Raw genomic sequence first — 27,877 nt, forward strand, 5'->3', positions numbered from 1 at the left:
AGGGCACCGTGGGCTGAGAGCTGTAGCCCTCACCCTAGTGAACTTTAAGTCCCTGTACATACGTTTCTGTCTTATATGTTTACAAGCTGAATTCTGGAAAAACAGGTTTTCAAGAAAAAAAAAACATCTCCTTCATGGAAGTGTCCATCCTGGAAGAAGCAAGAGAGAAGGGGAGAGTGGGCAGAGGGGAGATGTAAGCGCCTTGCCTGCTGGGATTGGGGCCATTGCGGCTGAGCTCACAATTTTCCTAAAGAGTTTATTTCTGTTTCTTTGTTTGTTGTAATTAAAATCTTGACTACACGGTCAACTCTTGTAGTGCATCTTGTCTGAATTAGTCTCTTTGGGGAACATGAGAACAGAGAGAGCTGCTGAGGTCAAGACTAGAGAACACTGAGACTATCGTCATTCTGTCCGTGTTCATTGTTCATTGTTGGGTATGTCCAAAGTCCCCATTAGCGTCTCAAAGCATGCTGGAATTCAGCACATATACAGGCCAAGCTATTCCCACAGGAGTGGTTTCCCCGCTGGTGGTGACCTCTCCATCTCTCTGAGGAAGATGGGCTTATCAGTAGTTCAAGACTCAGACACTGATTTGATTCCCCCCAGTCCCCCCACCATAAAAAAAACATTTCACTTATTTTGCAAATTGAAAGCAAACTTTTTTTTTCCTGGTTTCTACCCACCCCAGACACACAGCTCTCCAGCCTCGGTGATGAGGAAACTCTGAATTACAAACACCTGCAGTGGAAAAGCCTTGCCCTGGCTGCTAAAAGCTTCCAGGGCTCCACCGCTTCCTCCTCATCTCTCCGTGTCTCCTTTGGATGGCTCCTCCACCTTCATAGCTCGGAGCTCAGTCCAGAAAGCCACTTCCTTGTTTTTCAGCTTCCTGGCTTGCTGAATGGTGTCTCCAATCTGCAGGTACCCTTCCTTCTGGTCATACTCTGGCCAGTGTGGCAATCCCTCCCCATTGGGGTTCCTGAGAACAGAGTCAAACAGAGGGCCTTAAAGCTGCTGTGTGGTCCTCACATTTCTCTGAGGGTTCTGGGAATTTCTTGGCCAATCACTGCTGAGAGGTCATATAGCCCCAGAGACACTTCCCATCTTCCGGGGGCAGCCTGCCCATTCTTAGGGAATTCTCCCTGTCAGAACACTATGGCTGCTGCTTTGGTCACTCAGACTTTAGAAACTACCCCTTCCCATTTGGAGTCTTCCCAGCACCCCACATCGCCCACCAAGCCTGCTCCATCTTTTTCATCCGCCTCACCCTTTTCGAGCAAAATTGCCCCAGAGCTTCATTATCGTCTTGCTGAGGTTGATCTCCTCCTCCGAGGCACCCTCTGAGGGGAAGAAGACAAGAGTCCCTTCTTGACCATGGTGAAGTTCATGGGCAGTGGGAGCATAGGTTGGGAGTGTTTAGAGATACAGTCTGCACTTTTGCCTGCTGACGGACGCGCAATCCGCGTTTGCAGAAGAGTTGGACTGAGTGTTCTATTTAAGCCTGGAAATCTGAGTCTGGGACTCACAAATGGGCGTGTAGTCTGTCCACGAGCTGGCTACCTTTATTTCTCGTGGTGACCTGTTTTTCCCTCCCTACTCAAGGCACAGGATGTTCTCGTGGTTTCATAGATTTTGAAATATACCTGAACTATTAGTGTTCTAAAGTGACACCTAGTAGGAGATACTCGGAGAGGCTAGTGTCCTCTGAATAGCTGTGATGTGAGTCACGGGTCACCTACACACATGTCTTTTCTTATCTCTGCCTATATATCAAAATACCAAAAGTTTAGAATTTTTAATAATAGTATTTAAAGAAAACTTCTCACAAATATCCAGCATGTGTAAGTGACCCTACCCAAGTTTAATGACAGCATTAAGTCTCTCTTCTCTCACACTCTATAAGCTCAGGTGATTAGGAAATAAAAGAGCGGCATTCTTGCCTGAGGCCGAGCTGTGTAGATGACCCTCCACTTGGCCTACTGATACCATGGGTTAGGCTCATGAGCGTGACCACTTTGCCTAGGAGTATACCTTCCTGTGCGCCTGTTAGAGGGAACTGCTTGTGATAACTACATCTTTGCTGTGGTTTGCATGTAAAATGTCCTTGTTGGGTTTGCGTGTTAGAACACTAGGCCCCCAAATGGTGGCACTGTTTGGGAAGGCTGTGGAGCTTTTAGGGGGTAGGTCACTGGGGGTGAGCATTGAGATTTATAGCCCAGATCCACTCACTCCCTACAGCTCCTCTGCTTCTTAAGTCCTATGTCATGTGACCAGCTAATGTTATGCCCCAGCCACCGTGCTTTTCTCGCCATGGTGGACTGTGGCCCTTTGAAACAGTGAGTGGGAACAATCCCATTCTCCTGAAGTTGCTTCGGTCAGGTATTTTGCCATGGAAATGTAAAAAGAAACTAACAATCCTATTAGGAAATGGGGATTTGGAGAAGAGACACTTAAGGCCACCAAACCAGGTCTAGAACCCAAAGCTCCTAACTTGAAGTTCAAGCCAACAGAGAGGTGTTACCTTTCAGAAATGGTGTCCCCCAAACAGAGTACACTTCATCACCATGGTCTGCTATCACCATCTTGGGTCTCATGTCAGACACGAAACTTGGACGATAATTAAATTCATACACGTAGGTGGGGGCTCCAGCATCTAAGAAGACATGGGTTCATGTACAGTACATGTTACCAGACTCACGTAGGTGATATAAAGTCCTCTGCCTGTGCAGGAAATCCCCCAGATTCACAGCTGGAGGAAAACAGAACCTTAGGGGATCCTAGGGACTTGCTTGGTGGGGCTGCTGGGGGAGAGTAACTGGGATTTGAACAAGTTTTCACTGCGAGTGAGTGAGCACAGTTGAGGCGGTGTGTGTGTGCATGCATTTCAGTGATGACACCCTGTGCTCCTTCATCCTGAGCAGACCTGCACCTGGTACGCATCTTCTGTCAGCCTGGTTTGGAGCACCCCCAGTGTTTTTCTTGATCATCCAGAAAAGGGGGATGCAAACCCACTCTGCCTGAATATGAGGACATTTGAATGCAAGACCGTGAAGACAGCGAACACTCTGTCTTATAGGCTTCATGAATCCTTGAAACTTGGGATTCTTATTTGAGACATGCTTGGCTAGGAGTGTTAAGACCTTCGGGAATGAAGGGAAAGTGAGCTTGCCTCTCCCCTTTGCCTTCTTCTCTCACCCCCAAAGATATCATGTCTTAGGTCTATGGCAGCATTGCTCCTGCCCAGTGGATCATTGTGTCAGCTAGTTACTCCTACCTATGTACTAACCCCTAGATCCCAGGAAACTCAGTACCAGTGGCCATAGTAGGTCAGAGATACCCACAGAGGAGTGAGTGACTCTGGGAAGAGAAGGATAAGGCCCTGAGCCACAGTAGTAGAACAATCTCACTCCTTTGCCTTGCTTGCATTCAGTGAGAATCTTGGCAAATATAGGAAAAAAAAAAAGAAAAAAGAAAAATTTCCCTCATAATTTCACCACTGACAGTCCCTTGATGTTTTAGTACAGACCCTTCTGTCTATAAAACTGGGAAGATATTATCCAAGACATCTTGTAACGTACTGTAATCATTTTTCATATTATTAAATATTCATCTCTACAATGGTAGGCAATTGTGTCACTTTAGCATGAAGACACAGAGTGCTTTAGTTAATTGCCTTCTCAGCCTCCACTGCTGTCCCGAGACTTAGCAAGAATTGCTTTGAACAAGCATCCCTCCGTGGGCTGTGATCCACTTCTGAAGCAGTCACTTCAAGGTCACGCACAAGAAGAGTCGCCTAGCCTCAAAGACTGAAATGACTGTGGAAGGAAGCCAGAGGCCCTGCACTTTGTGGATGAGAACATTTTAGTCAGTGTGATTGGTTTTCAGCCTGTTACCTAAGACCCTGAGGGGAGATCAGTAACATTTGCGAAATTATAAAACTAGTCTTCAGTGGAAAGCCGGACAGAGACACTTGGGTAACAACAGTCAGGGACAGTTTAAGAGGTAGAAGTACATATACAGACACACAAATGCTCACCTACAAAGACACATATATACACATGCACAATCACAGACACACACATAGATAGACACACACACCCCAAACACACACGTACATACATATACACATTTACAACCAAATACAAACACACATACACAAAACATACTCATATACATATATGTACACACATATATGCACATACACACATGTGCTACACTAATGGGGAAGGTCTAGTCTCAGTATGGACAGGTGTCATCAGACCTGCTGAACATTGCAGAGAAGAAAGCAGAGAGAAGGTGACATCTTCTCTCCTGGAGCTTTTTCTGCCCCTGAAATTTTGCCCAGGACTCCAGGATGTTCTCATTTGGATGTTCAGACTTACATCTGGGGTTCCCCAAAGCCTCTGAACTTCTGAACTAGACCCAGAAGCACACCATTGGTTTCGGTGGTCCCGAGGCTTTCTACCTTGTGGAGGTCACTTTGCCAAAACCCCAGAGTCTCCATTCTGTTTTGGCCCCAGACTTCTTGGCCTTCATAGTCCCACAAGTCTATCCCCCCAGCATACCCCTTCTCAATTATCTACCTGTCTATCAGTTATCTTTCTCCTATTATCCAGTCTCTTGTCAGGCTTTGCCAAGCTCTCTATGTTTGATTTAATCTCTGTATATAGCAGCATAGCTTCAGATGCGGAGCCCTAAGAAGATTCTTTTTTTTTCTCTCTCTCTTTTTTTTTTTTTTTTTTTTTTTGGTTTTTCGAGACAGGTTTTCTCTGTAGCTTTGGTGCCCGTCCCAGAACTAGCTCTTGTAGACCAGGCTGGCCTCGAATTCCCAGATATCTGCCTGCCTCTGCCTCCCGAGTGCTGGGATTAAAGGCGTGCGCCACCACCGCCCGGCCCCTGAGAAGATTCTGCTGTGCCTCATACACACCATTGTTGACAGGCAGGTCAGCTCCAGCATCTTTGCATGGGCTCTGTCTATGGCTATGGGTTACCTTGACCCTGTGTGCAACAGGTCTAAGTGGCAAGGAACTAACTCACTGAATAGCTTTCCACTGATGGCAAGGGTGTTACAGTGGATATGAGTAGCTCCTTTGCTACTTAGATGGGATAACCCTGAGGTGTGTCCTCTACATGATTCTAAGAGCCCAGTTCCATCCATCCACAGTAGACACATGCTTGGCAGTGGATCATTGGCTGGCCTCCTTCAAGTATCATATCCTTACCTCCTTAGGAGTGTTTACTGAGATTAACTCCCAATTGGCGACTTGCATTTGTGTCCTGTTCTAGAGATACATGTGAAACAGCACAATGTTGACCACGCCCCACATCACCTCTGGGCCATATGGAATGAGTCTCTGAGTCCTGACCCTCAGCAGTTTCCACATCTAACTGTATTGGGGAGTCAGTGACCCTCTTTTGTACAGCCCCCGGGACTCACCTCTATGATAGCGGGCCACAATCACGGATGGCACAGCAAATAACACGTCTCCCATCATATCTAAAAAGAGGTTTTTATTTTTGTTGGGGCAGTGTGATCCTCCCAGATATTTCTCAATGGCCACTGGAGTCAGTTCCTTAGAGATGTTCTGAAATACATCAAGAAAGAGCCCACCCCCACCAACGAGCGATGTCATTTTCTCAGCCCATTGAGAAGACTTCAATTGACTATGACCAACTTCAATGCTATGCTAATCCTTACTCTGGGATGGGAACTCCAGATTCCAGCTTTCTTTACCCTACCATTTAATTCACCTGTGACTGAGGGCAAGCTCCCAGCCCTTCCTTGAATTCAACTTTTCTCCACGATTGCCCTTGTACTTACAGTAAGTGGGTAGGACTTCCATAGGAGGGACGTGGCTGTCTTCTGGTCCAGTTTGCCTTCAGAGAGTGGATAGCCCATCATCTGTTAAAGAAATAGTCAGTCATCTATAAATTTTCGAAATTAATCGGGATAACCAAATAGACTAATCAGTCAACCAAACTGAAGCACAATGAAGGTGTTTACAGGCCTTGGTGTTCATGGGTTTTGAGGAATTAGACAATAATAGTTAGCTTGATGGACTTTTCCAGAAAGTGAATGAATGCAAAAGAGAGATTAAAAACAAGGTTAGCCGGAGGTGACTGTGTGTGCATGTACACGTGTGTGCAGTGTGTGAATGTGTGTGTAAGTGCGTTTGTGTGTGGGTGTCTGTTTATGAAGCTGGAATATGCACAGATTCTCTATGCAATGAGGGAAAAATTAAGAGCATGTATTTAGAAGCTAAGAACTGAGGGACAGAGGGCACAAGACATCCCACCACTCATTTCATAAGTAACCACTATGACATTTGATAATCTCTGAAAACCTGTATCAAGAACTACAGAACTCTTACCATGTGTCAACGTGTGCAAGCCTCTGCAGCCAGAGACAAGCTACCATCAACATGGCTGTAGAAGCATGACCTAGCCCCCTGCCATGCTTACTTGAGGAACTCAGTGTTGCCAGAAGAAAACCTGGGGCTGAGAAGATTGCCCTGATCTCTGCTAAAGCGTCTACCATAGAGAGTTCACAGTTAAAAATCTTTACGATGTCCTTGAGATATTAATGCCTCAATGAAAACAGTTTCCTCAAGGACCAGGGAGCGATTTGGGGAGATTGCTCTTGTTCTTGCTACTAGGTTTTTTTTTTTTTTTTTTTTTGGAAAGAAACATCCCTAACTTTGGTAAGCGCTCAACTTCAGTTTCCAGCTGAGTCCTTCCATGAAGAGAAGGAGGTTTCTCCTGCAGGTGGGTGCAGACTAACTCTTCTCTATCTAGCTCACCCTTCCTATCACAGTGGCTCTTTGAGAACATCACAGCATTGAAACCTCTTCACTACTGGCGCCAGGGATCAGAGTTAACTTTGTACATGAACTTTCCCCTAGCGTGTTCGTACTATGAAATGAACCCTATCGTTCTACTTGAATGTATATTTCTCATTGTTTATTTTTAACTCAAGAAAATCCCATTTTTCTTTTGCATGTCAGTTTTCACTTAATGTGAAACCAGTCTTTCCTGGTCTTGGTTAGTGTGCCCGTGGCAATCCCGGACATGTGAGTTCACCATCAAGGTGGAAGCTGCTGCGCCCCAGCCTGACTCCTGCCCTCCAGCTTCCTCTCCTTTCTAGGCATCCCTAGTTATCCCATCTGGACAACTGCCATTCCTTCTTGGCCTTGGGGCTAAGATCAAGAGCAATCTGGACAATTCTCATCACTACAGATCTCTCACTCAGCTTTTCAGGGTTCTTTAGGAAATGCAAAAAAAAAAAAAAAAATCAGAGCAGAGCTCCGAGGACTGCACTCCCCAGGGTACAGTTGGACTTGGAGAATGTTTCCATGGAAATGTTCACTTGTGACCATGGGAACAGCTTCCTTTGATTCAAAGAAAGGCTCAGGAAAGGGAGAAGTCCTGGTCACAGGTGATGATGGATTCTGGGATTAAGTCCGTGGGATCACTACTTTCTCACCGTGGGAATAAACCAGCCAAACTCTTGCTTGTTGATCCCCACGATGTAGGGCACGGTGTTGAAATTCTTCTCAGCCAGAATCTCTTCCGGTGCCTTTGGCAGAAGCACCCCATCAATCACAGTGGTCAGGAAGGGGTAGCTCTGGAGAACAAAGCGGCCCGTGGTTAGTTGCTTCACAGAACACCCGTGCTCCCTTTGCCATCTGTCTTGAGGGTCAAGCACATACTATCAAACTACATAAGCATGGGCAGTGGCCGCAGATGCTCAAAGAGGGGATAGAACTCTGACCTGTGGGTGTCTCTGGTAAGGCGATGGGGCAGTGGTAAGTTCTGGAATACTTGTGTATACATAATGAAACTCTGTAGAGATGGGATCCACGTTGAAACATGAAGTTCTCTGGTGCTCTGTTTAAAGGCTTATTTTCATTTTAGTTAAGTGCATGCGTTTGTGTGGAGGCATGTGCAGACAAGTGCAGGTGCCCACATAGGTCAGAAGAGGCTGACCTATGACCTATGACCTATGACCCTGAAGCTGGAGTTACAGGTGGTTGGGAGCCACCCAACACTGTGGCTAGGAACAGAAGTCAGGTCCTTGCAGCACTAGCAAATGCTCTTGATCTTAAGCCATCTCTTTAGCCCTCTCACTGATGTCTGATGATGTCACATACATAACATTTTGACTGTCACTTGCCATGGAAGCCCATTTGTGGCTTTTTTTACTCCTGGCACCCTGTCAGCACTCAGAACATTTGGGATTGTGGAGCAGAGAGCTAGTTAGAAGCAGATCACTCTGCACTGCCATGGGAAAGGCGCCTTGAGGAAGGGCTTAACCTGCTCCTGACCCCGAGGAACATAACTGTAGGTTTCTCTGGCTTCGTTTGCACAACCGTATTGTCTACTACTTGTTTCTAATATTCTTCCTCATGTCATGAACTCACAGATTCAACCTCTTTCTCCTTTTTTTTTTTTTGCAGCTTCATCAGATGTTACAGGTGTCATATTGACATTTGGTAGAACAGCCTAACCTACATGTCTCTTCTTGTGGATCTAATGCATTGCTGACATTGTCACCTAACTCATATCCAATAGTCCTACAACCGAAACCTGAAGGGGGCTCACTTCACACACACACACACACACACACACACACACACACACACACACACACACACACAATGCACATTGTAGCACTGGTGTGTTTAGTTACACCTTCTTCCATACTCTCTAGCTTTTTAAACAAGAAATCAGTGAGAGCACCAAAGTGCGGGAAATGATGTAGCAAGCCCACCGGGGAGGAGCATTTCCTCATGAGGGAGATGGAGGAAGCAGCACACTGCTTTGATTTAAGATGGAATTCGGGTACCACAGGCCTCAGACATTCACCACTCCCTGCCTCGCCTGTGAGCAGGCACAAAGTACTTCGAGTTTATTTGGGCACTTAGAAACACATTTTTACAAATAGCTCAACCCATAAGCACAGAATCCACGATGAAGACAGACCAACTCCACCCGTCTGTCTATATTGAAATGTGAGCTGTCTCCCCATGAAGACAAAACCCCCTTACTTTCAAGATGCCTGCTGCGAGACACAGAAGGCCATGACATCCATCAGACTATACTGTCAGACATTTTGATTTTATGTTTTATGCTTGATGAAAAATATCTGAAAGATTAGGTGGAGCCTGGTTTACACGTTGCCAGCTGGGAAGCTGGCTGTGAGTTTGGTTAAATGCCTGGCCTAGAGCTGTGGTATGGTGGGACCCACATGAAGTGAACAACTGAACAGGCAATGCGCTTGTCCCTGGAAAGAGCTCAGTAGGCACTAGGGATCATTTTCACTGGCAGAGTTATTTTTCTCCGTTGGGTCATTATGGCACAACTCTTTTGTGCCATATTACTAGCTCCAGGTTCTGTGCACAGTATTTCCCTCCTTGGAGAACAGATGGAGCTGGAAGATGCCTAGACTGAAGCTCATGGTTCCAAGGACCTAGCCCCACTCTGAAAGGATGAACGAATGACTGGTTAGGCCTCGCTGTACGAGGTTCAATAAAACAAAACAGACCCACCCCAAAGATCCAGAATCTAAACCATGCACGTTAACAGTAACAAGTAGGTTCTGAGTGCAACTATTACTGCCTTAGACAAAGTGTAGAATGCAGAGAGGCTGATGAAGGAGGTTGCAGGGAAGCAGGTGATACGAATGGTGCAGGTGCTCTTCTCTTTGGCAGTGGACTTTGGTAATGAAGAGAGCCGAAAGGTGAAGAAGGACTGGGGTTTCCAAACAGTGGACAGGGCACATGGACACATAGTAGAGGTGTCACTATGTAGGGCTATCCCCAGAAACACTGAGAAGCTTGGGTGTGGACGAGTGTGAGCCCTAGGGAGAGGGTCACAGGGCAATCACATTTTCTGCACAGTATCTGGCAACTCACAAGCGCCCAGATCAGGCATATTTTGAACAAAGATGTTTCCAGGGGAGGCAAGAGGATGCATGCTATAAACAGGTCTGATTTTAAGAAAGGAGGTGGCATATTTCGGCTTGTGCTGTGCAGGGTAAATCGGATGATACTGTGACATGGGGCAGGAGGGAAAGTGGACAGAGAAAATAGAAAAGGGCCAGAAGACAATAGTGAGGGTCCTTTTGAAGGTAGCATCTTCAGAGGGGACATCAGCAACAGTAGGAATCAGAGGGATTGCTATGGGGATCAGCGATGCTGGTGGCTATGTCATGACGTCCAGACTCCTTGCCAGCTTTGGTTAGAAGAGAGGGGCATTCTTCCTTCTTCTCTATCTTTACTCTAGAGCTTCCATCAGCAAATCCTGTCAATTATCCCTGCAAATATATCCCATCACAAGTGCTTCTTGCCACCCTTCTGCCGAGGCCTTGGTAGTTCCCAGGATCTTTTTCTTGGTAGGCTGCGGTGCAGCCCTCCTGCATGGTCTCTGTGCCTGCCTGGTCCTTGCCTTCTGCCTGTTTCCACTTTGTCATCAGCGGATACTGGTAAAATCTAAGTCCACATCACTCTTTTCTATTCGCTCTGATGCATGCAACCTTAGAAGGTTTCAGGAAGGTCCAGAGTGCTATCTGCTTCACTGCTGTATCCCAGCCACTGAACTGCTTCTTGCCTCACAGTAAAACCTTGATAAATGACTGAAAAAATTTCAAACCATCCTACAGGATCTTTAGTGAATGGCTGGGATACCCAGGGATAGAGCATAGAACTGGACCGTAGACAGTACACAGCAAATGTCACAAGACAATGGTCACTGCTAGGAGGTGGGAGTGCAGGACAAGGTGGGAGGGCAAAGTTGAAGTTTCTGCTGAGTCCTCTGTGAAGTCTCCTAAGATCCTTACCCAAACATCTTTGCCCCTTGACAGTGGAAGGTTCTTGTGTACTCTCCTTTTACAGGACCATATTATGAGCAGGGAAGGTGAGTGAGAAGGGAGTTACCTGAGCCCAGTAGACTGGATTATTTATTGGGCACACTCTGTAAGAACTGTGAAGAACAGCTCTGTTTGTGATTTTCCTGGGTACACTACTCTGGCAAGGAACCACCTCCTCTGGGCCTCTGCAGCATGCCCACAGAACAGGACTGACATTTCACACGGGGAACTCTTGCCTTCATAGTTAATTGAAGCTTAGTACCTATCATGGAAAGGTAGGGATCCTTACCTCTCTGGGATCTCCAAGCAAATCAAGAGCAAAGAATTTCTGTGAAGACAAAGGCAGAAGATATGGTGAGCAGGTGTCCCTCTCAAAAGACCAACCTCTAGCTACACTCTAGAGTAGAAAAAAGATAGAAATTAGGAAAAATATTTGCAACGTTCTATTTCATAAAATTAATTAACCAACTCTTAGACAAATTGTAGCACTTCTGAGAACCTCTGTGCGTAGTATCTCCAGCCCTAAAATTTAGGATGGTTGTTACTTTTGTGAAGAGAAAAATGCTTAATTTCTTACAACACATCCACCTATAATAAGTGATTGTTTTGATAAAGCTGGGGCACGGTTAAGCATTTTTTTCAACAAGTTATTTCTAGACATTTGATTTATTTCACAATAAAAATATCTAGCTTGTATCAGAAAGCTGACACTGTCCCCGAAAGGCCCCTACATAGTTTGTTTGGGGCGTAAAGACCCCTGCATCTTGGCCAGCAGTGTGGAGGCCACCGGGATAGAAACACCTACCATTTTCAGTGTCGTGGCCAAGAGCTCCTCCTCCGTCTTCTCACGCAGACACTGAACTATACCGACGGATGTGGTGGTCTCACACCCTGCAGCAATGGCGACTTGCTGCAGAGACCACAGGCAACGCGAGAGTTAAATGACATCATCACTGCTCTCCATGAATACAGAGAGAGGGACTCTATCTCAGGACTGCTGTTGTGGGATGTGGCTGCGGAAAGTGCTCTAGGCCAGCAGGTGAAGTTGCTGGACTGAGCAGCATTGCCCCTGTTACCAGCTTGGACTGTGACATGAGTCGCTTACACATTTGTGTCTTGGTGGCCATTTCTCTGATAACATGGGTATGCTTATCTGAAAGCTGACCATTTTAAGAATGACGGTGTGCAATGGTCGCTAAAAAAAAGTACAGAATCCCAAATTCTGCCTTTTGATTTCATACCCCATTGACACAAAGAATATCAAAGCAAAAAAAACCAGTCTTTCCCCTGCTAAATCACAGGACAAAGCTACTCCTCTTGAGCCAAGAGAAAGTTTGTAATCTCAGTGGCGGATGTAGCACCCGTGTGACCTGGGAGTGAACTGGCTAGAGGAGGAGGCACAAGAGGTGGTATGCACAGGCTAGGTGTGAGATCAAAAGCAAGAGACCCTTGACTCACTCTGTTCTCTGCTCGTTCTGTCTGTTTGGCACAGCAGCCCTCCCTCACTCTCATACAGGATTCCCCTCTGCACCGGACGTTTGCCTGTGCTGCTCCTTCTTGGGCTATCCTTTGCTCACCAGGTAAATATATCTCTTCTTTCTGATCTTTCTGCTTACCTATTGGTCACATTCTCACTAAACATTCCTTTCGGATTCACGTGGTTTCATCAGATTTGGTTATTCTCTTTCCTTTGGGCATCTTCTCATTGATGAAATGGTGCCATTTGTTTGATTACACAATTAAAAAAATTAATCTCTTTTTTAAGAATTGGATGCTTTCTAGGTTACAAAGTACATAGGTATATCCACTATATATATGAACAAATGAACCAATGCATGAATGTGCTGGGAACCAGTCCTGGCTGCCAGGGCCTCAGGGAGGAATCATCCCAAGTCCATAACTGCTTGCAGAGCACTGGAACCCAGGCTCCGACAGAGATGTACTGTAATGACAGGCCACCAGTCACGTCACTGTCCAGTGTAGCACTCTGCCTTGTTACACTGGAACCAGTGCGCTCAGGGGACATTGCACTGAGCTGAAGGCCATTGTCTGGAGCTTGAGTCTCAGCGGCCCCGATTACTCGGTTCTTGGAGAGCTTAAACTGGGCTACCCAGGTGACCTACCTCAGCCCCACGCCTGGTATTCTCCCTGAAGAGACATGGAGTGAGGGCCACACCACTCTCAGAAATGGCCCTGTGGAAGAGGTTCTTGGTCAGGGGAGATAATACCTGGAAAGGAAGAGGAGGAGAATTAGTACTCAAGGGAGATGGCCAGTGACTTGCTCATCTTGTAAGGTTCCCTCCTCTTGCAGACTTTGGTTCTCACTGAGGTTACAGCTCCTTACCTGTCTCTGATCGCTTCCCAGCTTTCCTTGGAGCCAGGGACAGAGTAGGGAGTATGTGGCATGCACCTACTATGATAGTTAAAAACACCGGAAGGAAAGGCTTTGCTGTTCCTAGCTACAAATTCTGTGTCAGGGTCTCTATTACTCAGAAAGTGTCCTAGGGAAAATGATCATGAGCATCCATAGAGAACTTTAAAGACATTTCCTTGGTGAATATACTTCTCTGTGGCTATAAGGACAGATATTTAGAATGCAGTTAGGGGAGCATGCTGGTTTAGTAAAGTGATATCTGTGGCTTTTCCTTCAAGATTACTAGCCCTGGGAAGTTGGCTAGGTTTCCAGTACCAGACATGATTTCCCTTTTGTTAAGAAGGTCTTAACAGGGCAGCAGAGACACAGGTCTTTAATTCCAGCACTCGGAAGGAAGGCAAAAGCAGACAAATCTCTAAGTTCAAGGCTAGCCTGGTCTACCAAGTGAGTTCCAAGACAACCAGAGTTACACAGAGAAACTCTGTCTTGCAATAACAAACCAACCAACCAACCAAGTTCTTAAGTACAAAAAGAGAGCCAAAATTTCTCTTTTCAACAACAGATAGAGACAACTACAGAAAACTACAGGCAATCAAAATGCAGGCATGTGGAGCCCAGGGGATATATCTACAAAACAACTCTGGTGTTTAAAACGAGGGACCAGTGCCTAGACGGGGTGGAAAGATGGAAGATTGGGGAGTTTGCTGTGAGACTGCATCTTCTAGCAAAGTCAGAAACAACCCCTGTAATGTCTCATCCTAAACATGAGCTGAACAAGGACAACAGTAGAGATGCCAAAGTGGATGGGAAAAGCCTATGAGGGTTCAACCCTACACAAAGAGCTACCAGAAACTAAGGAATTCTGAGAGGGAGAGAGACAGTCTTCCACGAGGACCAGTACATCAACTGACTAGCCAGCCTTCCTTTCAGGGAGTCAGCCTTGAAAATAGACATACAAGTAACATTATAAGGAATGAGCAGGTTGAGTTTAGGAATGGACTTGTATATACATGTACATATATGCATGTAAAAACAATGAGAAAAGAGGGCATTAATTTGAACACTTATGTTTTTTTCTATTTTAGATTGTGAGCCTAGGCTTTAATGTCTGAGCCTCCTCTCTAGCCCAGCCATTAATTTGAAAGAGAGCAAAGTGGGGAGGGAGAAAAGGGAAGGAAGAAGTGATGTGATTTTATTATGATCCCAAAAAGCAAAATAAGTAATAAAAACCAATTTGAAAAAAATATATTTAAATAAATCTTCTATTTAAAAAGAATTTCTTAAAAAGAAAACTCACAGCACTGACAAGTTCAAGCCAGACCAGGTCTGAGCACAGAGAAGAGGAAGTGGGTACAGTGTCCCACCCTAATCAAGAGGCTATTCACCGTGGAAAGCTGCTGGAAGGGACACCAGATATATATCAAGTGCATGTCCGGCACACTCAAAGGCAGTTGGCCAGCAAAGAATGGATGGCATGATTTTGTGTGTGCTTTTTATTGATGTTTTTTTTGGGGGGGAGTGTTCTTCACATTTTTGTTTCATTTTGTTTTTGCTTGTTTGTTTTGATTTTTTTCTTTTGAGAAAAAAACATAGAGTTGGGAAGGGAGGGAGGTGAGGATTTCTGGGGAGAACTGGGGTAGGGGAAAGAATAGGATCAACATATATTGTGTTAAAATATTTTATAAAAACCAATAAGTAGAAAATAAATAAAATAAAAGTAAAGAAAATTCATAGTGTATTGATTTAGTATAAAATGAGAGCCCACCAAAGTTTCTAATATCGTAATACTGCGTAATAAACAATGTTTTATGGTTACCATAGGACACTATGCTGTTGTAAAAGCAAGTATTAAGGAAAGGCTTTTAGTATCTGGGGAGTGTTCCTGACAGTCTAATAGTGAAGAAAATTGTTCTTTAAAAGTTATGTGATACATACAAGAGACAGAATAAACACAGCCCTGGGAGACAGGGAGAATTGTAGGAGAAGACAAGGGAAATACAGGTTAGGACGTCACAGTGACCGTGCCCAGATAGGGGGAATCATGGATGACTTGTTTCTCCTTCAGCATTATTTGTTCTTTTTCCTTTTTTTTTCATCTACTTTAAAAACATAAAATATTATCCTGTGGGTATTTGACTATGAAATCAATACATGTTTAAAAGATAATGGGGCTGATCTACCTAATTCTGGGCTGATTGGAGGGTTTTGAGCAGCCCCAGGAGCCTTCTAGAGCATCCTTCAATGTGTACCCATCTATAAGCCAGCAAAACCACTCTCACTTGTAGGTGTGACAGCCTTCTCCTTTCCTAGCCCTCTCTGTTACATTTTCTGCTCTTTCTCTCTCTCTCACTGACTTCCCCTATAGCACAGTGCCTTAGGCCCAGAGACTGCTGCCCACCCTCCTAGGCACAAACAAGCCACAGGACAACCTCGGAGGAAGCTACTTTCAGTGCTAAACTCTCTACCTGTGAGTCTGGTTTCCAGGGGGAACAGGGACCTTCTAGTGAGCACTAGCACCTGTTTATTGATATATCACACCTACCCCCATGTCAGGGGAGTGGCAAAGCTAAAATGATTAGAAAGAGGAGAGAGAACACAATCGAGATGACTAGGAACACCATGGTCACAGGCTCAGCTGGAACACCATGGTCACGGGCTCAGCTGGAACACCATGGTCACGGGCTCAGCTGGAACACCATGGTCACAGGCTCAGCTGGAACACCATGGCCACAGGCTCAGCTGGAACACCATGGTCACAGGCTCAGCTGGACGTTCTTTTGGCTTCAGGACACAAAACGGAGCTCTGAGCTTCTTGGGAGCTCCTGGTATTTATTTCTACACTGACTGCTGCTGAGCCAGGAGTTAGGGTCAGTCTCAATGCAGGTCTTGCTGGCCAAAGTGCCTGTGGCTGGGTTGAATGGTCTTCAAGGGGACCCATCAGCACCCACACCAACCCTGGACATGAGGCTTGGTGCCAGCAATACTTACAAGGACAGAGACACTCTCTCCTCCTGCTGACTCGCCAAAGAGGGTCACAGAGCCTGGGTCCCCCCCGAAGTTAGCAATGTTGTCCTGGACCCACTGGAGGGCAGCTACTTGGTCGAAGTGACCCCAGTTCCCTCTGCTGTGTTCATCTCCTGTGCTGGAAGAGAAGGGTGAGAGCAGGAGTCAGAGACGCCGTAGCTGGGCTATGATGGGTCGAGAGCCATGGCTACGGGAGGACCATCCCTCGATGTTTTATATGCTAAAGGTTTGGTCTTCCATGGGGCAGCACTGGGAGGTGGTCCAGCCTTTAAGAGGGGGAGTCCATTGTTAGGTGACTGGTCTATTGAGGGCACTTGGATGAACTTAGTTCTGGCAGCGTTCTAGTTAGTTCTTATGAAAAGGTTATAGACGACCACGCCTGCACCTACGTGCTCTCTGATTTCCTGATAACCCCTTTGCCACAATACTCGCTGCCCTAATATGACACTGCCCAGATGTCTTTGTTACAGCTGATACCAGGCTGCTTGAACTTTTAACCTTTGAAGCTGTGTGATAAATAAACCTCATTTAAAAATTTACATTTATTTTATTCTTAATTGTGTGTGTGTGTCTTCGTGCGTGTGCACACATGCATGTCTGTGCTTGTGAGGATGCTACTGTCTGTAAGAAGTCAGAAGCATGTGATTTCCCTGGAGCTAGAGTCACAGGCCACTGTCAGCTTCCCAATGTGAGGGCTAAGAATTGAACTTGGGTCCTCTGTAAGCTCAGTACTCACTCCTACTCAATGAGCCATCTCTGCAGCCCAACCCCAGCTTTTACAAAAGAGTAAGCTTCAGGTATTTGTTATACCTGTGGAAAGCAGCCTGATGCAGAAATTTGGTACAAAAGAGCTGGTCTGCTGATACCACTGTACCAGGAAACGTGAAAGTGACTTTGGGAAGATTCTAAAGGGTTCGCAGGAGCAGGCTGGTCAGCCTGAAGTGTGGGATGTGGAGTGCTATAGATGACTCAGGAGTGAATTCTGAAAAAGAACACTCTGTGCATCTTTGCAGAGAAGGGGAGAAAGCCATGCGCATGCCCTAAAGCTTTACATAAAAACGATGGAGGACTTGACATGGTGGAAACAATTTCTAAATAGCAAAGCCTTCAGGACACAGTGTGGGCGTTATTGGCTGATGGTAGTGAGATTTTCAGTGACGCTGAAGGTCAAGGGGAAACAGACTAGAAATATATTAGAAATTATCCTGTGGTTAGAGAAGGATCAGAGAGAAAGCAATTAGGGATAGACCCAAGAAATCACTCGCTAAAGGGATGAGCAGGAGGTTGATAATAGGTTAGCTGGAAAAAGACTTTGGGGCCATCCATTATAGACACACAGGCCTTCCAAGACATGATGAATTCAAGAAAAAAAACTCAAGACCTCTCCTTGAACTTCCTACCCAAAGCTGTCTCAAAGTTTTACTCCCAGCTGGCAGAATCTCCAGCCATAAGAACTATAAACACACTCGTTAGGAAGGTGGGAGTCCTCTGTGGATGCGTGTTTTATACAAGCACTTTGGCCCAATGTGGAGTAACCACTGTGTGAAAGAAGCAGAGAGGAAACTAAATGATCACTACAGTAACTTAGGCCAGAGACACAGGGCTTTGATTTTGGTTGGAGTTAGGAATCAATGAATACCTGAGTTATGAACGTATTTAGAGGGTGGAGCTAGGAAGTTTTACTGGCCATGTAGCTATAGGGTATGAAATAAAATTGAGTCTGGACTTTATTATGAACAATCAAAAGTATAAAACTGAATACAGCTTCACAGGGGGCCTTATGTAAACAGGAAGCTAAATGTAGTGGTCTCTGAGTTGTCAAGGGCTCACACTGGCGCTGTGAGGCAGTCCTGGTTAGACATCCAGGGAAACAGGAGGACATAGTTAAAGATGCTATCTTGGCTTCAAAGGAGAGGTGGGTACCTTGGTTACTGTTCTGTTTCTGTGGAGAGATGCTATGATCAAGGCAACTTATAAAAGAAAAATATAATTGGGCGCTTGCTTACAGTTTCAGAGGACCAGTTGCTATCATAGTGGGAAGCAGGACAGCAGGCAGATAGTCATGGCACTGAAGCAGTAACTTATACCATATTAACAAGCAGAAGACACACACACACACACACACACACACACACACACGGAAAGAGAGAGAGAGAGAGAGAAAAAGAGAGAGAGAGAGAGAGACAGAGAGAGAGAGATTGATTGATTCATGGGCTTTTGAAACCTTAAAGATCACCCCCAGTGACACACCTCCTTCAATGGACCACACCTCCTAATCCTCCCCCAAAAAGTTCCACTAACTGGGGACCAAGCATTTAAATGTATGAGCCTATGAGAGCCATTTCTCATTCCAACCACCATAGTGGGGAATTCTGGGAATTACTGGACAGGGAAAGGGAGGCATCCAGAGGCTTGAGGATGGGGAGAGAAGGAACAAAAAAGGACTGAACACGAGCAACCAAGGAGGTAGAAGGTGGCCAGGGAGGGGGAGGGTCGCTAAATCGGTGGAAGAAGGCCAGGGAGGTGGAGGGCAGCCAAGGAGGTGGAAGGCAGCAGGGAGGTGGAGGGTGGCCAAGGAGGCGGAAGGCGGCCAAGGTCAGAAGAAAGGAGCTCAAAAGCTCAGAAGCACAGGTGCTCACTTGGCAGCTGCTGAGGGTTCAGAAAGTTGTACTGGGGAGAGTAGGGGACATTGGTGTCTTCAATACACACAGCCTGCCAGGCATGGGTGGAGGGGAGAAAGGGAGAGAGAAGGTGGAGGGACCACTTGTGGCAGGCTGAATGAAACAGAAAGTAGAGAAACCGAACCTAGGGAAAGAGACCTGGTACCTTAAGGGATGATGTCTTCGTTCCTGAGGTAGAAGCCTAGAACAACCAGCGGAGAGGCAGACCAGAACCATCTTCCAGCTCCTCAGTCTCCTCAGCGGTGGCTGAGGTTCAGCTAGACTACTTAGCAACCATCTCAGGATTGCATGGAATATGCAGAAAAGGATCCTAGAGCAGGAAACCTGGTCCTGATCTCACAGTTGATGGAGACTCTAGCCTGGACTCCTGCATGTGCCAGCCGCTAAGGAGGAAGTGAGCGGTGTGTCCTCTACCACCCTCCAGGGCACACTGCTCCCTGGGTCAGATCCTCTGACGGCTTCCATCCCCCCCCACCCCAGACACTCTTTCCTTAACAAACAAGCGTTCTCTGAACTCCTTTGTGCCTCCTGTCCTAGGAGGAGACTTGCAACACTGAACTTCTTAGAGACTGCTGTAGGCAATGCTGTGTGCTTGGCCACAAAGGTGAAAGGAGACACGTGATTTAGAACTAAATAAGAGTTGGCTTTGGAAGATGGGTGAGTTTAGAAAAGGCTGTCCAGGCAGAGGTAACAGTATACATAAAAATCCAGAGCAAAGGCAAAAAGTGTGGTGAGGAAAGAGAAGACAGGACAGAGTCCAGCCTCAAGAAACACAAACGCTTTAAGGAATGCAGATGAATGACCAGGCATGGGTCCTACTGTCCTGATTGGTGTTCATGTAATGGGAAAAAGGTCCAATATCTTACCTGAAGAATCCCAAGATGCCCAGGCGGTATTGAATGGCTACCACCACCACTTTTTCATGGGTAGACAGGGCCAGTCCATCAAAAGTGGATGCCCCACCAGACAGTAAACCGCCTCCGTGGATCCACACCATCACCTGGACAGGCATCAAGAAACCATTCAGGTTATAAGAAGTAGAGAAGTAACGACATTTGATGACCTAACTAATTCTTGCTTATGACTAAGGAAGCCATTATCCAAGCCCACGAGTGTCTATCATGGCTACAACAGGCCTCTCCTTCCCAACTCTCTCAGCCAGGTCCCAGACCACAATTCCATTCAATGCAGCCTAGGTATTCATTGTGTAACCCTTCTCTCCAGTCTCAAGGACCGTGTAATTTACAGGTTCTTCCAAACAAGAATGTTGTTATGGGAACAGCAAAAGTCAAGGATGTCATTTTCTCCCCAGGACACCACCCATCTCACACCTGGACATAGCAAAGGACAGAGCTTACATTTTGACTGTACCTCAGTTCACTGGTAAGCTAACTTTCCCTGTGACTGAAGAAGTATCTCAAGAAGCACACATGTCCCCAGTGGTGCCCCTTCTTGAGGTGTCTCTCCTTAGCCCTCCTCAGACCTTCCCATCTCCTAAACCCATCTATCCTTCCAAGAAGTCTTTAGATACTGACTTTATCTGAAAGGCCACTGCCCATCTGGTGCTGCCGTATGAATTAAAGATCATGAGAAAAGGGGGTAGGTACAATTTCTGATTAATGGCTCCAGACATCACATTTCAAGGAAGAACTGAAAGAATAAAATTCTATAACATTGCTAATAAAATATAAAAGAACCCACAAACTGTGAACTAATTACTGTTCAGGGTACTTTAAAATACCCTATCCATGTAACAGGCAGACAACCTGCTTGAAGTTCCACAGCTCATGAGAGGTGGAGATAAGACTTGACTCAAGTCCTGACTCTTGTAGCCCACAGCTGCAGTTCAGTGAGGTAGCTGTTGGGGCTTCGAGGGCAAAGGGCAGATGCTTTGACTGCCTTGTGTATCCAGGACTGAAGCATGGCTTGAATGTCAACACTGCATGCTCACATGGAATGGTGCCCATGAGAAGAAACAGAGGTCCAAAAAGTTAGAAATAGCCCGGGTCTCTCATCTTCTCAAAGGCACACCCAGGATTAATCCTGACTCTGTTCTCTGGGACCTGTGTCCATAGTTGGAACATGTCCTGCCTTTAGACTCCCACAGCCCATTTCTCCTCCTCCTGGGCCCCTACCACCTCGAGGGAAGGACTGAGGAATGGTCATCTCAGAGGGAAGGCTGAGGGCAGAGGCTGGTGGGCTGTGACAAAAGGAAGAAGCTACTATGAAGTCTTTGGCCCGAAAGATCACTTTCTCCAAGAAGACCTCTGTCCTGTGCCTTGTAACTAGCAGCCTGTCCCATCTCTGGGCCTTTGTTTATATGAAAATGCTGACTCACTGGGTCAGTGGTCCTTGCCAAAGGCAACTAAGGAGAGAAACAGATTAAAGTGACATCCCAGATGTTTGGCAAAGGGGAAAGCTGGGGGGATTGCTCCAGTCTGCATCCCACACACCTTCGTCATGGGACCACGAGAGTTTTCACAGACGGATCTTGGTGTACTTGAAAGGTCACACACTTGTTTGATTTCCAAGTCCATGTTAAAAGATGTGGTTTGAAGGTCTGGGGACCCAAGTTCTCGGTCCATTAACCCTAATTTATAGCTTCCCTCCATCTTTGTTTTAGTTGCTCTTTATATAAAATTGGGACTAGGTGAGTGCTGGGTTGTAGATCCTTTCCACTTCTGGCTTTAATGGAAATTATGTCTTAATTCCTCAGGGATCAGATTCTTAAACAGAAATGAAGACAACCATCATTGCTTTCCTAACCTTAACGTGAGAAAACACAGACTAATTGGGAGATACTTACGGATACACTGCAGTCTCCCACATATGCCTAGTACCTGAATAATTTTCCTGCAGTCAAGGGAAGTCAGAGGTCTGGCTAACAATACCTGTACATCAAGCATCCTTCACCCCCTCTAAACTGCCTTAGAAAATCCGGGATGCTGAAGCCCCAGGGTGCCGACTTCCATTGCTTACCGGCAGCTTGCTTTTGCTGGTCAAGTCAGCAGGGGAGTAAATATTTAAGTAAAGGCAGTCTTCAGAATACTCAAGAGGAACATCTTCTAGTTGGTTGGCGAAGACGGCAGAGAGCACTGGTCCCACCCCTGTAATTTGGGAGCACCTGAGACGGGGAGAAAGAGCTTTGAGATTCAGACAAAGCCCAGGAAGGGCTTTCTACTGGGTGGTTTAAACTCACAAATTGAATTGTTATTACCAGACTTGAGACAATAACGTGGACGGGAAGCTATCTGGGAGTCCTGGCAAGAATCCTGGAACCCCACAGAAACCATGCAGAAGCAGGGGCACTCATTACAGTCACACAGCAGATCCAAGGGGGACCTAGCATCAACTCTAGGCCTTATTTTTGTAATGAAATAGCCATCATGTCTGTACAGGTCACTGTAGGGGGATGGGTACCCATAAGATCCAATGAGTCAGAATCTCCAGCATCTGCCTCACACAGGCACTGAGGTGGCCCAGTCTCACTTCCAGCTGTTCTTACTGCAAGAGGCCTCTGCCTCCTCCATGTAGCGAAGTTATGGTTGATAGCCTTGCCTGGCCACTGGGACGTATTTTCAGGCTTGAATCCCTGGGGAAGCAAGGTTGTGCAGTCCTGGAATTTTCCTCATATATGCTCTGTTGCCATCTATCTCATCTGGAGAGCCTCGGGACCTACAGCAAGCCTGGATCAGCGTGCCCTGCACTGCTGAGATGGATACAGCTGTCCTTGGCTTACGGAACACGGCATCCACCCTACTCTTGGAGAGTTCAGGTATGAAATCAGCTGCAGAGACTGGTAGAACCTTGGGCCTTCAATGTGTAGATATTGTACAGTGACCACGAGCATTCAGAGCAACATAACCTCAAGAAATATACAAAATAGAGCACCTGAGACAGTCCCCACAATGACAGGGACACGGGATCTCTCAGAACTCTGACTCGTTTCAAACAGTGTTTCTCTGTTTGTTTTAAGGAAGAAAAATAGACTTTAAGGGAATATAAAGACATGATTCATAAGTTCATCGTAAAAGTTTTATTTGGAAAGAAGTTGTCTATAGAGAAATATTTCTAATTGCTTGTTGTAGCAGATACAGTTTTTTGCTGTATGATAGAAATGTAATATTGAGACTAAATGTTAAAAAAAAAATCCAACGGGGACGCTGAAGCTGAAAACTACAATGAATGAGGTGAAAAATGGACCAACAACAAAGGCAGCAGACGGCAGAGCAGTGCTTAAAGATTGGCCTTTTCATGCTTCTGTTTTGTCATTTTTATAGCACTAAAGGCTTTTGAATTTTCCAAGCAAACAGTTTACCGCTGAGCTATAACCACCGCCCTCGCACAGTGAGAAAAGAATGCGGATGAAGGAAGAAAACCCATGAGACCCATTAGGAGCATCAAAAGAGGAAGCACAGAGGTTGTTAGAGACAATGGACAAAGACCAAGAGCAGGGGCACTTATTCACAAACAGAGACAGTTTCAGCCTGGAGGGAGCTGCTAAGATTCAAAGGTCACTAGTTCCATCCAACCCAATAAAATCACCTATGACATATTATAAACAAACTCAACAATCAAAGGCAAATGAAAACAAACAGTAAGAAAAAGCAAACAGCACACAGAGGAGTTCTCATATGCCTGGACAAACAAAAGGGAAGGACCTTATTGCTGCCAGCTCTGCCTCACATGAACTGCTAGAGTTTCCCAGATAGAAGCCACGTAACAGGAAGTGTAACCTTTGCTTGCGGGAGACACAGAAACGATTCCAACTGCGTTAGCACTATCATCACGTTAAGTATTCACACCTGTCTTTAAACTGACCAAACTATTTTACTTAGTAAAAATCATATCTACTGAATTTGGTGATAATATGCAAGATAGAAATGTAACATCAAAAACTCAAAATGTCAGGAAAGAGTTGAAATTTAAAGTGTGAGTTGTCTTCGTTGTCAAGAGGCAGGGTCCTCTCAGGTTAATACTGTAAGCACAGGTGTTTGCTGATAACTATGCAGCTACTACAAAGCCAAAGCTTATCTTGGGGGCAATGAAAAAAAGTCAAAGGATCAAGGGATACCCCTTGAGAAAACCATCTGACTATAAAGGAAGACAGTGGGGTGGAGAGATGGCTCAGCCATTAAAGGCTAGGCTCACAACCAAAAATAAAGGAAGACAGCGAGAGGGAGGACAGGGAAGGGATGTGTAAAAGCTAGGCGCCTTACCTGAGAGGCTGCCTGGGCTTTCAGGCCTTTGGGGCTCAGCTGCAACACTCCCAGCATCTCACCCCCAACACTAGCAGCTTCATCCACAAAAGGTTCAAGACAGGAGAGGTACAAAAGGTGCCTTGTCTTCCTATCAGCAATTTTATCTAACGAGTGAATCGCTAACCATTATAGAACACCACACAATCCATTTTCTTGCTTTGCAATTATTCTATGTGTGTGTGTGTTTGTATGTATGTGTGTATGTATGTGTGTGTGTGTGTGCCTCTTTCTCTGTCTCTCTCTGTTTCTGTCTCTCCTAGAATAAAACTCTAGGGGATCTTTATTGTGTTCACGGATACATTATCAGAACCTAGAATATGTCTGGATATAACAGTTGCTCAACAGATACATTTTGATCAAAGATTCTAGAGCACTCTGACAGGCGTGGAATGTCTTTGAGATCTTACAGTATGTTAATACATAAACAAAGTGCAATCAGTCAGACAGCCTTCTCAACTCTTTCCTACAGCTCTCTGAGGCAGATACCCTATTGAAAGAGACCCAGGCCCTCCCCAGTGACTTACATAGGAGGGTAGGAGGTGGCATTCTTCACGAAGCTCCAGGGCTCGGCGGGCTGTGGTGGAGCAAACCTCAGAGATCCAAGAGGGGGCTTGGCAAAGGGAACTCCCAGGAAGACGGCCACAGGCTGTGCGAATCCTTCTAAGCTGACATACTTCCCCAGGACTTTGCCATGAACAGTATCCACCACGGGTGGTGAGGACAGGTGCTCTGATGACCATGGAACAGAAATAAAAATGTACCAAAAGGGATATCTTGTTTTTTGCTTTTAGGTATGTAGCCATGAATAAGCTACCATAGCTATGTAGGCATCAATCGTTTCTAATATAAAATTAGGGTGAGAAAAGCCATCCTTCCCAGTTCAGTGGGATGTCAGAGGGGTAAACCCGAACGGAAAGCAGGAAAGCATCCATCCCATGGAGGTCAGGAGATAGCTCAGTCAGTGAAATGTCTGATGTTGGTGTTGGACGCTGGGTGAGATGAATGCGAGGTGGGCCCTTGTTACTTCATACTTATGTTCCTTACCACTGAACGGACCAAGAAAGGAACAAGTGTCAGTAAGAGAGTGAGGCAGAGGGATTGTGAGACAGGAGGAGGAAGAGAAGCAGAGGTAGAGGAGTTGGCACCATTTTTAGGAGCTTGTGGGCTGCCCTCACCTCAGCTCTGAGTAATTAAATCAGATAGTGGTAGGTTAAAAGAACTTGGTACTGGAGATGGCTGTGGTACAGGCTCTGGAATCGTTGGACCCTGTGAGTGACAGCATCTCTAGATCTGCCAGGCTTTGTGTTTTAAAGCCTTAAATACAGAAAGCAGAACCCATGCTTATTGCAGGACAACTCACAACTTCAGTATACATTTGTGCCATTTGAGGGGCTGAGAAAGTAAGACTCATTGGACATGTGGTACCCCAGCAACAGGGCCAAATTGTGCACTATTTATTTCTGAATCAAAAGCTTGGCCATCAAAGCACATCTAGATTTTGTCTCCTTTCTGGCCCAGAGACACTGTGGCAGATCTGAAAATGAACATAAGGCAGAATGAGAACAAACAAATCTGGAATAGAGCAGTCTCTTGGTGCTGGAAGAAAACCAGAAGAAAACTCTAGAAGCCTCACCCCAATTCCATCTTCAGGAAAACCGTTCATGATTCTTCTAATCCCTCGGTTTCCTCGTCAGTAGCATGGTGATATTAGAGCCCCCTTAGCAAGGCTTCTCTGGGAAGTAACGCCAAGCGATGAGTGCACATCCGGCAAATGCTCTGTATGCTTACCTCCATCTGACATGAGTTGTAACCTTTGAACTCCTTTTTATATCTCCCATCCCAATTGTTCATCTTCCACCCTGGCTACTGGCTTCTACCCGCTTCATGTTCAGAAGAGCATCACTGAGCTAACAGAGGCCACATTTAGTGATTTTGGCTCAGATGTTGCCTCTTTCAGCCCCTCTTGCACTTCCCCCTGGACTTCTATGCTGCTTCTCCCTTCCTTCTGCCACCACTTTGGTAGGTGTTCTCAGTTGCGACTGTTTTCATGTTTTGGATTGGGCATTGTTACTACTTTGGAACCTGGTTTCCTATAAAGACCTTCTTGGGCCATTGACTATGCTTTGGTAAGACCAATTTTGAATTACTATTTTGTTCTGACCACACACTTGAGTGGAGATGTTGATGTATTATCTGTATTCAATGGGGGCCACTGAAGGATGGGAAAACAGAATCATGTCATGTTCTGGGAAGGCTGCTCTGAGATATTGGTCCCACCCAGGAGCCGTATAGGACAACATACGATCCATGGCTGTCATCAAGAGTAGCAATCAGGACAGAGGGTCATGCTGGATTTTTATAGTGCCGCACCAAGTGGCACCAAGACAGGAATGGAGCTGCAGGAGTTGGAGGAATGATTGTTTTCTCCCCAAGAATGGAGCCCACAGGATAGACAGCAGCCTGGTTAGGTGACTGCGTTGAGAATTACCAGGAAAATATTCTTGACTCCAGAATGGTCCCTGCTGTTTACTTGTCTACTAAGCAAACCTTAGTCCCTTAGCTAGGGATTTGCTATCCTTCCTATCATGCACCTGTATATTCCAGGACTCCCCTCCCCTTCCCACGGACTCCACTTAGCAGCATTTGTAGCCCATTTTTCCTTCCCGGACAGGACGTGTATTTTGGCATCTGAGTCTCTCAAGACTCCTCTCTTTCACTTATATAACTCCTTTCCACCTTCCCTTAGTTACAAGTCCCAGCTCCCATGGTGATCTGAAGACCTCACTTCCTCCTCCAATTCCTTGTAGCTCCTTCCTGTTCCCTCTCCCATCTAGGTGTGTCTATGGTCCTTCCCCTACAAGGTCAGGCCCCTGTGCCTAAGGGCTACCTCTGTTCATCCTCTTACCTAGCTTACAGCTAAGCCAACACCTCTTGCAAATTGAAGAACAAATTATCTTTTCTATAGCCATTGGCTCTTAACATGTTGACTTGACCATATTTCAAGCTTTTATTAATATAACCCATCTAAATCATAACCTATTTAAATCCATCCATATTTTGGTGCTTCTAGCCTAGGCATCATGCTAAAAACATGCTAGAAACAACTACCTATTTCATCTCCACTACAGTCCAGGGAGGAAGGTACTATTGTTTTTTTATAGTCCAGATTCAGAACCCAGGCACTGCATAGTTCTATTCAAAAGGCACAGAGTTGAGCTAGACTCTATCAAGTCCTGCACTCTGAGCACTGCTCTGTCCGATGTTGTTAAAACTCTGTTGAGTTTTCTACCTCCACATCTGACCAGGGCTGGAGTAAGACAACTTGGGGCTCCCTTAACTCCTTATGTTGAGGCAGGGGGGTTGCTCATGGGCTTCCTGGCACCTGCAGTTGGGGTATCACGGTGTTTTTCCTTCCTGCATCTCTGTGATGGGCAGAGCTTGCTGAGCTTTGGTGCTCTGAGCCCATGTCAAAGTGCAGCTGGTGAGCACTGGTGCAGAACAGAAGCTTTCATGCATCCTCTGATACCCATCTCTACCTACCTCATCCTAGGCCCCGGAGCTTCAAATGCGCCCCCAGGGTCTGTGTATTAGAACAACTCACCAAAAGCCACGCAGGGGTTGAGGGATGCCAGGACCAGAGCAAAGAGCCACATGGTGGAAGGCCAGCTGCCCT

General features: G+C 45.9%; 1 protein-coding gene across 1 annotated transcript; it reads right to left on the bottom strand.

Annotated features, from left to right (window-relative positions):
- Nucleotides 1-798: 798 nt before the first annotated feature.
- Nucleotides 799-27,857, bottom strand: LOC142852270 (liver carboxylesterase 1-like). The gene is made up of 14 exons (XM_075976889.1): nucleotides 27,806-27,857; nucleotides 24,729-24,933; nucleotides 21,923-22,067; nucleotides 19,810-19,943; nucleotides 16,227-16,380; nucleotides 12,988-13,092; nucleotides 11,670-11,774; nucleotides 11,154-11,192; nucleotides 7,481-7,621; nucleotides 5,819-5,899; nucleotides 5,435-5,582; nucleotides 2,519-2,650; nucleotides 1,265-1,337; nucleotides 799-976 (listed from the first exon to the last, which is right to left on the bottom strand). Exons 1-14 carry the CDS (start codon nucleotides 27,855-27,857, stop codon nucleotides 799-801), a joined length of 1,692 nt encoding a protein of 563 aa, XP_075833004.1.
- Nucleotides 27,858-27,877: the final 20 nt, after the last annotated feature.

The sequence above is a fragment of the Microtus pennsylvanicus genome, chromosome 6, assembly GCF_037038515.1.
Source record: "Microtus pennsylvanicus isolate mMicPen1 chromosome 6, mMicPen1.hap1, whole genome shotgun sequence".
Taxonomy (NCBI): domain Eukaryota; kingdom Metazoa; phylum Chordata; class Mammalia; order Rodentia; family Cricetidae; genus Microtus; species Microtus pennsylvanicus.

Coding starts and splice junctions, on each gene's coding strand:
- LOC142852270 (XM_075976889.1), bottom strand. CDS start 27,857: ATGTGGCTCTTTGCTCTGGTCCTGGCATCCCTCAACCCCTGCGTGGCT. Junction 16,381..19,809: donor GGCATCTTGGGATTCTTCAG/GTAAGATATTGG, acceptor CTTCTCTTCCAG/CACAGGAGATGAACACAGCA. Junction 11,193..11,669: donor TGGCCACGACACTGAAAATG/GTAGGTGTTTCT, acceptor TTGTCTTCACAG/AAATTCTTTGCTCTTGATTT.